Source organism: Sminthopsis crassicaudata, chromosome 1 (genome assembly GCF_048593235.1).
Source record: "Sminthopsis crassicaudata isolate SCR6 chromosome 1, ASM4859323v1, whole genome shotgun sequence".
Taxonomy (NCBI): Eukaryota; Metazoa; Chordata; class Mammalia; order Dasyuromorphia; family Dasyuridae; genus Sminthopsis; species Sminthopsis crassicaudata.
The window spans coordinates 162094000-162109599 of record NC_133617.1 but is presented as its reverse complement, the minus strand read 5'-3'; the positions used below and the strand labels follow the sequence as shown (position 1 = coordinate 162109599).

The 15600-nt window shown below is 41.3% G+C and overlaps 1 protein-coding gene across 3 annotated transcripts in view; it reads left to right on the top strand.

Moving 5' to 3' along the window:
* The first annotated feature begins 298 nt into the window (after positions 1 to 298).
* DUSP22 (dual specificity phosphatase 22) overlaps positions 299 to 15600 on the top strand; it is a 67855-nt gene continuing 52553 nt past the window's right edge. For 2 of the 3 annotated variants that reach the window (XM_074270484.1, XM_074270477.1), the window contains exons 1-2: positions 300 to 659; positions 10108 to 10141. In XM_074270484.1, coding sequence (XP_074126585.1) covers positions 639 to 659; positions 10108 to 10141 — 55 coding nt within the window. In that variant the 5' untranslated portion in view covers positions 300 to 638. Of the gene's footprint in view, positions 660 to 10107; positions 10142 to 15600 lie in introns of all 3 variants that reach the window. The other variant, XM_074270494.1, reaches the window with a different exon arrangement.

Below are 15600 nucleotides of genomic sequence, written 5' to 3'. Positions count from 1 at the left end.
GCCCACCCGAGCCAGAGCTTCATCCAGTCTTCCAGGAATGAAAGTGCACCAGCAGCAGGGCGCGGGCGGCGGCGGGGAGTCTGCGCGCTGCGGGCCGTGTGAATGTCACCGCCTCGCCTCCTCCGCTCCCCTCCCCCCGCTCCCGTTCTCCGCGCGCTGCACGCCGGAAGTTGTAGTTCTCCGGCCCGGGGCCGCGCCTGCCGCGCCTCCGGGGCTGGGACTACAACTCCCGTGGAAGGAAGCGCAAGCCGTGCCGGGAGGGGCGCGGCGAGGGCCGCGGAAGGGTTAAGCGAGCTTTTACTTGCCTCACACGTGGGGGCGGAGAAGGGCCAAGCTTAGAACTCATTTCCTGGCAAAAGAATCCTCTTAGTTCAGTGGGTCTCGGGCTAGGGAAGTCCCCAGGCGCCCGATCTCCTGGAGCCCGGAGAAAGCCAAAAAAGGAAAAAAAAAGAAAAAAAAAAGAAAAGTATAGAAATCTCCCTCTGTACTATTAGTGATTGTTGTTTATCTCGCGTGTAATCCATTCCTTCCTCGCGCCTCCTCCCTTTCCTGCTTCTCCTCCTCCTGTTGTAACATGCAATTAGCGATCCTGCAGCCACATTTCCAGGGGTGCTAGAGTTCACTCGCTTGTAGCCACCATGGGGAATGGGATGAACAAGGTAACGTATGTTTCCGTCTGTCTGTGCTTGCTTGCTGCCTGCTCATCTCGCCCTAGGCTCGTGACCGGGAAAGGCGTGGAAACCCCGCTTCTTCCCTGCTTTCCCCACTCCCATCTGCTCCCCTGCTTTAACTGGGCTTGACCAGCATTGGGGGGTGGGGGGGAGCATGCTCTGCATCTCCTTGGCATTTTTAAGACTGGCTGCAGTTTTTAAAAATACTTATATCAGGTTGGGGCAGGGATGGATGATGCAAACGGCGAGGAGCGGACCCAGGATGAGACGAGGGCTTCTGCAATTTTGGGGGGGGAGGGGGATGCGGGGGGAGGTCAAAACTTGAAAATCCCCCGCCCTCCCTTTTGGGAAGGCTTCCCGGCAGACAGCCCCCGGGCGCTTTCCCTGCGCGCCGGACGCCGCCTGCGGCAGAGGACCGCTTTTCTCGCCCACCACCGCGCCCTTTTCAGAGCTCTCTACACTTGCTGGGCCAGGACGCGGCTCCGAGCTGTCCCCCGCGGGAGCGCGGGGCGGCGGAGAGCCTCGCGGCTTCTTGTTCCCCTCCCTCCCTCTGAGACTCCACTCGTCGCCCACCCATCTCGCGGTCCTTCTGGGCGTTTCTCTGCTGTCATTTCCTTCATTCCTTGGTCGCATCCCCACCCTCCTCCCCCAGTGGTTCCCCCCACGTGCGATTTAGAAGTTGCTGGGACAGCTGTCCGTCTGGTTGGTGGAGGTAGAATCCTTCTTAGCGACAGCTGTCCGTCTGGGAGGAGCGGGATCCAGTCAGCCTGTGGCACAGCTCCTGCCCGCGGTCTTCACCTTGGGGAAACCTGTTGTCCGCCCCCTCCCTTCCCCTCCCCCCCAGCTGAGTGACCGGGGCTAGAAAATCTGCGCCTACTTTCGGCTGGTTCTTCCCGGCCCGGTGCTTTGTCTTCCCGCGGTCAGCCCCACCCTGGGCTTGTCCGGTCTTCCCCCGCCCCACCCCCGGGCGGGTGTTAGCTCCCGGGCCCAGGCTGCTCCTTTCTCTGGAAGAATCCAGGCTCTGCTTTCGCTCCCTGGGAGCACTGTATGAGCTGCTAGCCCGAGAGAGAGCCCTGGAAAGGAAGTGGCCCCCTGCAGTGAGTCTCACCCTCCCCGGCCCGTGCGCTCGTTCCCTTTTTCAAACGGTCGGACTAAGTGCGACTGCTGGCTTAGGTCCTGCAGCTTTTAACCCGGGCGGGCATCCTCCGCCCATGAGTGCCTCCGGTGGGAGCGCCAAACAGTGGAGAGGGAAACAGACCGGGGACAACAGAACGAGAGAAAAAAGTTCACGGAATGACGAACAACACAAAGTGTGTAAACGTTTAACTTTCCAAACGAACTATTGGAAAGCAGTGAGGAAGGAACCCTTTCGTACGCACATTCGGGCAGGGTGTCCCCACCGGGTTTGGTTCGGAGGATCGCACATTCGGAGCTTAGAGGCCCTCTAGTGCAATTCTCTCATTTTAGAGAAACTGAGGCTCGGACTCTGCAGGGCTGGGACTTGTTACCATTCCAGCTCCGGAGTTCTTTCCACACACCGCCGGGGTCTTCATAACTCCACTTTTTTTTCCCTTCGAGAACACATTTGAAGGAGAGAAATAATTTCTTGCTGTGCAGATATTACTTTATTGTTATGTCCTTCAGTTCTTTGATTCTCGGCTTTAAAAGCCGATAGATCCAGCTTTGAATTAATAGTGATTATGATCTAGTTGACTTTGGGTTCTCCTTTAAAATGTTTCTTCATCGAATTTGCTCCTTCCTACCTCTGAATATTTAATTGATAGAACTGTTTTTTATGCATTCAATATATGTACAGATGAAAATGAATTCAGGAATTCTGCAAGTTCATAGTTTTAGTTTTTGTGATGAACAACAGTGTCTTTTTAAAAAATTTGCCCATTTCTTCCAAAACTTTTTCCGAGTGTGTTATTCTTGCGAATTTCACCCTATACTATATATGGCACTGAGTAAGAATAACAGCCACCTGCAATTTGTAAACACATTGTTGCCAGAAATGGGATCAAACTCTTAGCTCCCGACTCCCTGACAGACGGTGACTTGGTTGTTTAACTCTGTACTTTTTTAGTGCAGTTTGGCAGCATTGTGGAGAATAGTGTATAGAAGGGAGAGGCTAGAGCAAGGACCACTTTAGAAGGCTGGTGGAATGCTCTGTAAATGAGAGATGAAGTGGGGCTCAGATGAGCAGGGAGAAGGGAACGATGCAGGGGAGGCAGAGAAGATACACGCTAAGTGCCTAGGATCACACAGTTGTCATTAAGCAGCCAGATTTGAACTTGGTCTTTTAGACTCTAACACTACATCCCCTGGGCCTCGTAGTTGTTTAATGTTGATCTTGTCAGAGGTATACACTTGCTGAATATTCAGTTTATTTAAAATTTGTATTATAGGTAAATGCAATACTTTGTCATGTTTTGGAAACATCTGATAGGAATGTGATGAAAGTTAAAAGTGCACTGAACTTGCATTCTAATCCTGGCTCTGTCACTGTCTGTGATTTTGAGCAAGTCACTTTGCCCATTTGGATCTTAGTGTCTAACTATAAAGTGAGAGCATTTAACTATAAATCAGATGGACTTCTGAAATTAAATCCAAATCTGGCTCTAAAACTAAAATCCATTGGTCTCTTCAATCTCTGAGTATCCACATGTGAGTGGAGTGGCTTAAACTCCAGTGGCTTAGTCTCTTCACCTATCACATGAATCCATTAGACTAGTTAACTGGTAAAGGTTCCTCTTTCCCAATTTCTGTGGGTGACCTTGGATTTTAATTTCCTTTCTCTTCCAAATTCACAACTTTTATAGTATATACCTTGAGACAATCCGGTGAGGTAGGTAGATAGTTAAGATATTTTTAATCCCCATTTTACAGATGAAGTAAAAGGACAGTTGATGAATGGCAGAAACACAGGCTTCCTGTACTTTTAAGTATGTCGGAGTGGTGCTTCCTTCAGAATAAAAACAAGAAGCTCATGGTCCTTAATGTTGCTCAGTTTCATTAGTTCTTCACAATCATGACCTCTCCTTGCATTGATCATAATTTACGAGTTATTTCAAAGTTTACAGTTATAAACAAAGGTTTACAATTGTTTCAAAGCTGTTTGTCTTTACAGTATTTTTGTAGTCTAATTATCCTTCTACTCATTTTTTTATTTTTCAAAATTGTCTATTTGTATAAGATTGATCCAACAAACATTTAAGTATATGAGGTTGTGTTACAATCTGATTTACAAGTGATTATAGTCGTAGTATCTTTCATGTGTTATCATTTTGTTTTGTCCACACATGGAATGATTCTGACATCCTTAGTAAGATCAGCTTTAGCTAAAGAGTAGTGACAGAGGAGTATAAGATATCTTTTCTGGATGCTATAGTGCTCAGTCCAGAAATCAAGAAAACTTGAGTTCTTCTCTGGGATCAGATACTTAGTAATTGTGCAGTGTTGAATAAGTTACTTAACCTCTATCGGCTTCCATTTCCTCAGCTGTAAAATAGGTATAATAATAGCATCTCTTCCAAAGTTGTTTTAAAGAAAAAGTGAGATGTTTGTAGAAAGTGCTTTGCAAACCTTAAAGTGTTATTAAATGCTAGCAGTTGTTATCTTTATTATTGCTTGCTGCTGCTGCTATTTCTACTATCAGCATTCTTTGTAAGTTTTAAGATTTTATTGTTGTAGATAAAATTAAAGATATTGATGAATTATAGAAAGATGCAGGAAGGAAAAGGAATATGCTCCTCTTGGTGGCAAACGCCTCATAACTTTCATGATGCTGTATCTGTGTGGCCTCATGTAGGAGAGGTGTCTGTACCTGTGGGAGGTCTTGTGGTGTAATGGAAAGAATGATGGCTTTGGAGTGAGATGACCTGAATTTGAGTCCTAGGTCTGTTGCCTACTAGAGGCAACTTCACTTGGTGATGGAGCACTGAGTTTGGGGACAGGAAAATGTGAATTTCACACTTCTACTAGATGATCCTTGGCTAGGTAAGATTGAGGCAAAGAATGGTCCTAGTTCAAAAAAATAAAATAAAATCCAATCTGGGAGGGGGAGACCTCAGGGTTTCTGGTCAAAACAAACAATTGTTATTTACATTTGTTCATTGTCTAATCAGAGGCCCAAACCTTGATCCACTGGGGCTTGCCTTTGAACCTTTTGTAGACCAATCCTTGAGAGCAGGTGTGATTTGGTTTAAGGTATGGTCTTTAAGAAAGAAATCTATCTTGGGAGGTTTCAGCAGTTAATCATTATCAAGCAACATAACATTAAAATTTTGCATATATCATCTTTCTTGTATAAGTGCAAACCTGTTGGCTCTGTGGCATCAAGAAACCATCTGTAACTTGTAATTCTTCTAGAAGACAACTAAATCTTCCTGCTTTTATGCATGATGACTTGGACTCACGGGAAGTCTTATAGCTCCTGTTGACTTTGAGGAAGGAAATCCAGTCTTTCTGGTTCCCAGTCTTGTTTATTGAGATATTTTGTAACTTGTGCCTGTTTGGATATGTTATTAGACCTCATATCCCAGACACTCAAAGTTGACTTGAGAATTGGGGTTAGATGTATCTGCTTCAGATACAATTAATGATACAAATATCAAGTACAAATTAAAGGGTGGGAATTTTTTTTTTTTTAAACTGTTAAACCCCCATACATTTCTTCCTTTTGAAGCACTGGGTCAGCTTTGTCCATTCCAGTTCACTGCCATATACTACAAGAGTGGAGAAGGCATTGATTGCTCAGGAATTGGGTAGTTTTGTTTTTAGGAAGAATCATTAGGAAGATCTCAATCTACTAATAAGCACTTCCTTTCTCTTGGAAGGTGAGTGCCTTTATTGTTTTTCCATTAACAATTCTTTAATACAGATCAGAACACTTTGTTTCTTTTTGAGTGGTATAGCTTCTCCTTTTGTTTATGGGGTAGCATTGGGCTAGGTTTTATCTCAACCTCTCTCAAAATCTTATTGTTTATTCCTGACACAGTCACAGAAGAATTCTTGAAGTGCCTATACTTAATTTTGGGATTCGTCCTTTTTTTACTTCAAATGCTATTCACTAGCTACTGCTTAAAGATTTTCATCCTTCTTATGATCATCCAGTATAAGCTATTTTTCTGTGAGACACTTTTCTTCTCTTTCATTTTCTTTTGGTAAGGCTACTTGTGTTTACTTGTCTGACTAACATCTGAGATTGTCCTATAATGATATTTTCATTTTATTTTTTGCAGGCCTTTAATCATATAGGATCATAAATTTATAGCTAAAAGGGAATTTAGAATACCATTATTCCAAACCCCTGTATTTTACAATGGGGAAACTGATTAACTAGGTTAATTTTCTGAGTTGGAAGTCTTTTTGATTCCAAGTCCAGTGCACCTTTACAATGCCTCTCGATGTGGAGCTGTTGACTAAGTAGTGGTGAGGTGGTTTTCTCTCTTTTTCTGAAAATATACATTTTAAAAGGTATCTGCTGCTGACTGCCTTCTTGTCTTTTAATCATAAGCTTTAGAGTTGGAAGAGACCTTACAAGCCATTTAGTCCATTTACTTTATCCTACAGATTAGGAAACTGAGGCTTTGGAAGAATAAGTTACTTGCAAGTGTTCTGTCTCTAGAGTTAATGATCTTTCTATCATTCTAAATAACTTGAGATCTTGTTGTATGCCAAAGTAAGGAATGGATGGGCCATTTGTAACATGCCCTCCTGGCAGTTACAGTTACTAATCTGCCCTAGGCCCAACAGAGTACCTTTGACCACTGACCTTTGCAGTGTCAACTCTACCCTGCTCGCCTCCTCAAAGGTCTCTGGCCACGATCTCTTGAATATATAGCTTACTAACTGGTAGCACGCTCAAGAACAGCCACGTGTAATCTTAAAAGCCTTTATTATACCTCCTCATATAATGCCCTGACTTGATGCCCTGACTTGTTGGTTCCCTAGTGAATACCTGGTCAGAAGACCCATGAGTTCATTACCAAACTCCTTACCTCTCCATCCGCTTGGCTTGGCTTGGCTTGGCTACCCCAGGCTAGGGAGCCAGGTTAAAGAGGCTATTGGATAGGCTATTTGGTAATTATAAATCCATCTCCAACTTTTGAAAGTCTGCTTTGATTTCCCAGTTTAACAATGGGATAATTTCCCCTTATTGTTCTTACACATGTTTAGTAACATAACTTCATCTTCTAACGTCTTACTCTAAGAAATGTCTTCACACTGCATTTGAGATGCTAATTTTCCTTTTCCTCTTTCTCAGTTCTCCAACTCTGACTTGCTGTTTTCAGGATCCCTAGTTGGCTTTTAGCACCTGTCTCTCTGTTCTTTTGTTGCTTTGGTTAGTGACTTCATTATGGATGCTCATAGAATGAAGCAGGAGAGAAGGTCCATTCTACTTCTGGACATCAGCCCCTCAGAATCCTCTTGTACCTGGTATTTTCCTCTTGTGTTTGTTCATTCATCCAACAAATATTTATTCATTAGCTACTATGTGCAAACCATCATTCATGGTGGACAACTCAGTCCTTCTGGGAGTTTGTAAATCTAGTAAGAGGAGGAATTGAATCAAAAGATAGGGGTAAACAAATTACCAAGGGAGTCATCTGCAGAGGTAAGGGCAGAAACTCTAGAGCTGAGGGTTTTACTAGAGAGGGTGGCTGTGGACAGTATCTTCAGGAACTAGATTTGGGAACTGGGATGAGGAAAAGGAATCAGTGGAAATAGAAATATTCCCATGTGAAATAGCACCTGAGCTATCTTAAAGGAGGTGAGGTATGTTTATTCTCTCTCATATTAATAACCTATTTTAAATTAGGAACTGGGCTTTTTATTTCCACATGCATTAATCAGCCCCTGTAAGTCAATCAATCAGCCATTCTCTAAAGGTCTTGGCTCATAGAGATTTGCCTTAATTCTTGGACTGGGGTATATACTTCTCTATGTTGGGCAGGATTCCACTCAAGTAGGAGAGCTTACTTCTATTTGAAGTGTAAATAGAACCTATTTTAGGGGAATTCTTGCCTTGAGGAAATAAGCTCTTGTCTCTGTGCTCCCCCATTGAGTTTTGGAAAAGTGGAAAAAAACCAGTGAGAGTGCTCTAGTCTATGTAGTGATGGATTCCATTGCCCTTATTTTTGAAGGTGTCTGAGCCTGGTGATCAAGACTATTAGCTCATTCCTTTATTCACTTGCTGGGGCACCTCCTTCTCTTAACAGCATATTTAGCCTTCACGTCTCTTTATGTCTTTGTCTTTGATTACTGGAAGAAACCACTGGCCATCAGTTAATTGATTAATAGCTAGCTTAATTTGGAAATTGATTGTTAATTACTCAAATTTTGTCTCACATTTTTCACTTGTCATAGAGGCTAGGGGTTATTTGTTGAGGTGAGAAGGGAGGATTCTCCAGGTATGAAAGGCAGATTTGGGGAAATGGGGTCAGAAATATAGAGCTAGTAGGGATGTTAAAAACTCAGTGAGTCTAACTTTTTTTTTTTTTTTTTTCCAGAGGAGAAAACTGATGTTGAGCGATGAGATGACTAGCTAGGGATCATACTACTAAGTGTCTGAGGCAGGATTTGAACCGTACTTTTTCTGATTCCAAATCCTGTGTTCCACACTGGCCCAAATAGCTACTATAGGATCATAAGATTTCCCCATGCAGATGGGGAAACTGAGGCCAATTGAGACCCAACCGATAGGGTTAAACTTGTAAGGAATGCCAGTCAGAATTTGAACCCAGGTTGTGTGATAGAAAATAATATGAAATAATTTAGAAAAGTGGGCATCTTTCCATGTGTTTGAAAAAATTCAAGGAGGTGACTTTGTTGTCCCAGTAATTTTAGTTAACTGTCTGCATTGTACACTTGGGGCAGGGACCATCTTTATATCATCAGGAAATACAAGAAAAAGCCAGGACACAGGTTTCAATTGATTAGACTGGAATAGAATTAATGTCAGTTTTCCCTTGGAACAAGTAATATCTGAAAGAGTGCATGCTGCTTTTGTGCTGACAAGAGGGTGTTGCTAGGATGTCAGGAGGGAAATGTCATTAATGATGGCATGTTCGGTATGCACTTAAAAAAAAATCACCATACATTGGAGCTGGCATATTTTTAGATATCTCAAACTATTGGACATATATGGATTTGAGAATGCTGGTGAGGTATACTGGCATATCAGACAGCTTCTCGGATGTGAAGGGGTATTTGTATGTGTGTGTGTAAAGCACATGCCATGAGTGCCTTTAGAGTCTCTATTTTATCTGCAATCTGATTTTTGGAAGAGGGGAGGAAAGTCAAGGGCTTATATGAAGTTCCATTTTTATTTATCTTTTTAGGGCTCATCTGAATTTACAAATTCAAGAAATTTGAATGAAAAAGGATTTGGGGAATTTAAGATGGCAGGATGGGCAGAAAAAAAAAAAAAACAAACAAACCCGAAAACAAGAGAGTTTGTTTAATAGTAGTAATTTGAAGGACTCTTGTTACACCTGCCTCCCATTACCTTGATGAGAAGGCCCAGAAAAAGGGCACTTGTCCCCAAATCATCTAATTCCTGTGATTAGAATTATAAGATGTAAGACCTTGAAGGGATCCTAGCAGTATTCTAGTATCGGATTTCTTAACCTGGAGTCCATGAATAAGTGTCAGGGAATCCATGAATTTGGATGAGAGGGGAAAAAAATAAAAACATACATTTTTATTTTTACTCTCATTTAACTTACATTTTTATGAATATTGGCAACAATAGATTTACCAGACTGTCAAAGAGATCCATGACATGAAAAAGTTAAAAATCTGTGATCTAGGCCAAGTTTTTTGTTTTATAAACTCTCATTTTACAAATAGGAACACAGAGGAAGTCAGGGGAAGTAGTAGGAACTGCCTTCCAAGTGCAAAGTCTTTGCTTGGAATGTGGTCAGTGGATCATCTAGATTGCAGGGTTCTCAAACTAATACCTGAGGGCCAGATGTGGCCCACTGGGTTATGGCAAATGGGCTGAGGGGCTGAGGGGCAGAGACAGATTGTGAGCTTTTGTTTTTACTATAGTCTAGCCCTCCAACAATCTGAGGTACAGTGAACTGGCCCCCTATTTAAAAAGTTTGAGGACCACTGCCCTATAGGGAAGAAATCAGGAAAGAGTGGGACCCTTTCCCTGACCTTAGCTCTCATGAATTTGACAATGACATTTGACCTTCCATAAAGCCCTTAGAGTGGGTTTCTAACGGGTTTTGAGAATCAGATTATAAACTCCTTAAAACATGTTGTTATTAAAATAGCACCTTTTGGGCCTGCTGAAGCTAGAGGAGCCTAAGTAGACTCTGAATGGACCTGCACTGCTTCTCTACCTTGCCCTTTCCTCAGTGCAAATGAGTTTGCCACTCTTCATCCTAGTATTTACATTTTTGTGTGTTTCTCTTTCCCCTAGATCCTGCCTGGCCTCTACATTGGCAACTTTAAAGGTGAGTGTCTGATTTAAAAGAACATTTTAAAGATTCTTATCTGGGTTTTTGAAGGCAACTTTCACAGATGGAAGAAATGCTTTTAAATGCCTAAAATGAGATACTGGATCCCCAAGGAAACCAATTAATGTTGAAATACAGTTATCAAACTATTTTTTTAAAAAGAAAAAGTTCAGAGTCTCAGTTAAGAATCCCTTCTCTAGTTGTTGATGCAAATTCCTAGATGTTTATTTTCACTCCTCTCTGATTGAGGATTTATTTTATATTCTCTTATCTGCATACTCTTTGTTAGCTGTCTTTATTGATTTAATGTCTGCTACTTCAGTCAATCAACAAGCATTTATTATATGCTTATAATATTCCAAGTATTGTTTCAGTCACTGAGGATACAAAGTGAGGTCTTCCCTAACTTCAAAGAGCAAATTATAGCCTGTTGGGCAATCAGTGCATACATAAATAAAACACCTGGGATACATGTATACATATCCAAAACACTCTGATTAGAAGGAGCTGGTGGAATGTTTGTTACCTGTTTCTTTTGTTACTAGAATTATAAAATAGCCTAAATTCTTGACAGTTTCTTAAATCCATGACAAGGACTCCTCTGGTAGACTTACCATTGCCTTTTTCCCTCAAAGTAGTTATTTCTCTTTACTCTCTTTTAAGTAAATTTTTGTAATTTATTGTTATTGTTCAGTCTTGTCCTGAATTTTTGTGACCCCATTTGGGGTTTTCCCCGTAAAGATACTGGAAATTGTCATTTCTTTCTCCAGTCCATTTTATAGATGAGACTGAGGCAAACAGGGTTTAGTGACTTACCCAGGTCACACAGCTAATACTTGTCTAAGGCTGATTTGGACTCTAGAAAAGGAGAGTCTTAGTCTCTCCAGGTGCCACCCAGCTGTCCCAGTTTTGTAATCATAATAACAATATATTACATTTATTTTTTCACACCACATTTATTTCCCTTTAATCTCTTTCAATTGAACCTTTTGTAATATTAGTTAGCATTTTCAGAGGTTCTCAAACTACTGCTTTTGGCCTAGATGCAGCCCCCTGAGGACGTTTATGCGGCCTGCTGGGTTATGGCAAATGGGCTGAAGGGCAGAGACAGAGTATTTTTGTTTTTACTATAGCCCGGCCCTCCAACAGTCTGAGGGACAGTGAACTGGCCCCCTACTTAAAAAGTTTGAGAACCACTGATTTAAATAGTGCTTTAAGGTTGTCAAAGTACTTGATGTGGCTTATCCTATCTTCCTGACAATCCTTGTCATGAATTGGTAGATCAATATTCAATTATCAATTTCCTTGGTAGGATATCCTGGTCATTATATACATGAAGTTCTTTAGAATCAGAGGTGAAGTGAGAAATGGGTGGACTAGATTAAGAAACTTGATAAAGACATGTTGCTTCAGATACCAGACTAAAGCAAAATGGCCTTTTCCCACATATGCCTGCTAGCACACCCTCTTCCCACATGGGAAAGCCAAATATAACCTGGCTAAGGGGCGGCACAGTCACTGATGTTAGGCATTTTTAGTTACTGTTTTAATTTGTATGCTTTCAGATGCTAGGAATGGTTTTTCTTTCAAATTGATTCCTTCATGTGTTCCTATATTATATTTACTTTCTCCTCTTTACCCCATATACACTCCTAGTGCCAACTAATTGGCTTCATAGGGAGCTTAGGAAGCTGACAGATGCTAATTGCTATTAGAGCATATTGTTAAAAATAGTACCATTTATAATTATTTTTGAATTGCTGACTTAGTAAGCTGTGAAATTCTGAAAAAGCAGCCATGGTGATGGGAAATGCTTGTGTACATACCTTTGTGTCTTTACTTAATAAATTATATATGTAGGGAATTTTATTTTCCTCTGCTCTGGGTGTTTGTATTTTTTTTTTTAAACAGACCCTTTCCACTTCAGTTCCACACTTCTAAAAGTAGCCTCTCACATGGTCTCCTGATTCAGTCTTTTTTTGGGGGGTGGGGTGGGGTGTGGGGTGGGTCTCTACTGTATTCTGAATACCACCACCAGATTAATCTTCTTGCATCCCTACTTTTAGCATCTAATTTCTCCATTCAGAAATGGTCCCCTATTGCCTATTCAATTCAAGGAGCATGTTTGAAGTAACTATTCTGTGCCTTGGGTGTTGTGCCTAGTTAGGGATTGTTATTCAATTTTTTTTCCCAATTGTGTTTGATTCTTCTTATATTCTCCATTTTACTATCATTAAAATATTGTCTAGATGGTGGTACTAGAAAGATTTCCTTTATAGTGGATTCATTATGCAGAATATTTGGCTAGTTGCTCTTCTTCCTTCTCCCTTTCGAACCTTGATTTCCTTTTCTGTGCAATATAGAGAGTAATGATTATTTTCCAGGGCACTAGGCAAATAATCCCACTCTCTTCTGAAGCTACTTCAGTATAGCCCAATTGACTGCCTATTAAAAATGATAGACTCTTAGAATTGGAAGGACTTTATAGAACTCAGGCCTTATACCCATCTAAAGCAAAATCCTGACTATCTCCTCCCTGATAAGTGATACTTTACCCTCTACTTAAGAGCTTCCAGGGAGAATGTAATGCTGGAGAAATTGAGGCAAGATAGAGATTAGACAGTTTTTAATATTTTATTTGAGTTTCTGAGAGGGAGAGACTGTTTGGAGGCAGAATCCATTTGTCCCCCAGGGCTGAATTGGACTGTCTTCTCAAAGAATTCCACATCTCCTGAGATTCCAATGACTTTTATATGGCTCTAGTGATCAAGGGAGATAGAGGCAAGGGGTGGAGTCCGAATACTGGTGAGGTGGGAATTTCCAGGAAGGGATCATCAATTAGGTCCTGACAGGTTGGTAGTAGGACCATAAATTCTGATAAATTGGGAGGGAAGGAGGTATTCAGCTAGAGATAGAAAGTCTGGAACAAGAGATATGCTTACATATCTCTGAGTAACTTATCTGCAATTTACGGCTCTATGGAATGCTAATGGTCAGGACTCCCAGCCCTAATTATTTCAGTCCTAATGGTTAGGAAGGGGATTTGCAACCAGGGGGATTGAGGCAGAACAATTTGGGGAAACTAAGGTTGAACAATAAAAGGAAACTGTGGCACAACAAGGAAACTGTTAAGTGATTAACCAAATACCTCCTAAGGAAGCTCATTCCTCCTTAGGATAGATCTCTAATCATTAATTATTAACTGTTAAGAAATGTTTGAATTTTATTGAAATTCTTATGTTAATCTGAAATTTGCCTTCCTATAATTAGGTTACAGTTTTGCCCCTCCAGGGCCAAGTAGAACAAATGTAATTTTTCTTTTATGTGGTAGAGCTTCAAATTTTAAAAGATGGCAATTGTGTCATCCCTCCTGCCCACAAAACCTCCTCCCTGCCACATGTTTCCAAGCCAAATATGCTCTGTTCATTTATCTGAGCCTTAGGATGATGTGGTTTCAAGGCTCTTAATCAGACTTGCCATTGTTTCCCAGATGTGGTCCAGTTTATCTGGGTCCTTTCTAAAATTTGGTGTTCATCATTAGATTCTGATGTAATGATCAAATTGTTGTCCCACCTAGACAGGGCAAAATGGGTCTGTTACCTTCCTGGTTTGAGATACTTTTCTTCTATTAATGAAGTATTAATGAAGCCTTTTAAAGTAGTATTATTATTACCTGTTTTTAGCAGCTGCAATATGCCCTGATTCATATTGAGCTTGCACTTCACCCAATGATAGATAGATAAGGACATTTATTAAGTGCCAGGTATTATATAAAATGCTGGAAATACACATACAAGTAAAAGTAAAGATGGTTCCTTCCCTCACGGAGCTTATAGTCTAATAGAGGAAGACAATAAGTAAAAAGGAACTACAAATGAATTTGGGGGACAGAAGTTTGCCCATCCAGGTGGGAGCAGAGTGAAGGAGTGAGCATGGCTGATCTGGACACTTTCTCAAAATGGGAATTTTGAAAGAAACTCACCAGTGGGAGATAGGGGTCATTTTCTGGGGTGAGAAGGCTGATGTGGGAAGAGGAGAAGTGGTGAAATTGGGAGAGTCAGGAATGGATTTTTATTTCTCCATGTTCTCTCTAAGTATATAGTAACTGATTTTGTTAAATGCTCCTAGAAGTGCAAAAACTGTAATGTTCAGCTCATCTTGAAGGAGAGACAAGAGGTGGAATGTACCAAGTAGGTCAGACTTGTACTATTACCAGGACTACTCCTCCCTTTTGGGTAGGGTTGGAGACAGCCCCAAATCTGAACCTCAAAACCCTGGAAATAGCAGTGTTCTCCAGAAATTCTCTGTCATGCTCCAGCTTAGCCCTGCAGCTATCGTAGAGAGGAGCAAGTCTTGAGAAGGAATCCACCCTCCTAGCAGCTACCAATACTAACTACCTACCAATTACCACGAATGGGGAAGGCAGACGAACCTAGCTGAAGTGCTTAACATCATTTCGTCCATCATTTTTTTCCTGTTGGGAACATCCCAGTTTGCTGAGCCCAAGAAATATCACTTCCCCATACCTGCCCTCCCAAATGACTGGCCCTGATTCCATTTACCCCTTAAAGCCTTTGGAGAGGAGAATCACCCTTGTGAAAAAGGGGCCCAATATCCTTGCCACCAACTGTTGGCTAACTGCCACTGAATAGCAGGTAAGCAAATGAACCTTGAGATCAGTAGCAGCTTCCAGACCACCAGCTTGGTTTTCAGTCCTACCCCCAAGACATTATTTAGGGAAGCAGCTCTTGTAGAAATATGACCTGGCAGTTTTCTATGCAGGTACTATAGTTCCTGCATTTTCAGCAATCAGAAGGCTCAGAAAAGAAAGCTCTTGTCACCAAAGTCCTGGGCACTGTCAAATGATGCAACATCAGAAATAGATACGATTCTTATTAATGGAGATGACATTAAAGAAGGTGTATTGCCATCTGCTTTGCTGTTGCATCCTAAGTACCACTAGAGTTTCCATCTGACTTTAACTGAAACATCTTATATAGATTGTCTCCCCTTATTAGATATGAGTGTCTTGAGAGCAAAAACTGTCTTGCTTTTCTATTTGTATCTCTAGTGCTTAGCCTAGGCTTGTTGTGTAGTAATTGCTAAATATATGCCTTTCATTTATCTCCTTGATGATTAGCCTAGTAGTCTTGTCAAAGAATTTGACATGACTTTTTCTTAGTGAACCCATAAAAACTCAAAATAATCGCCTCTTTTTTTCCCCACTAGATGCTTACAAGCCATCCCTTTCTGTTTCTGTCTCTGAATTTTAACAATATTTTACATGAAATTCACTAACTTTCTTGGATAAAATTTGCTCACAAATGTCACCATAATTATGTGACCATAATCACTTGGGCTAAGTAATAGGGAAAACTGTGTATTTTCTTAAAATCTTTGTTCCATTTCCAATTTTTTCCTACTGTAGGCAGTCTAAAGTTTATGGAAGCAACAAA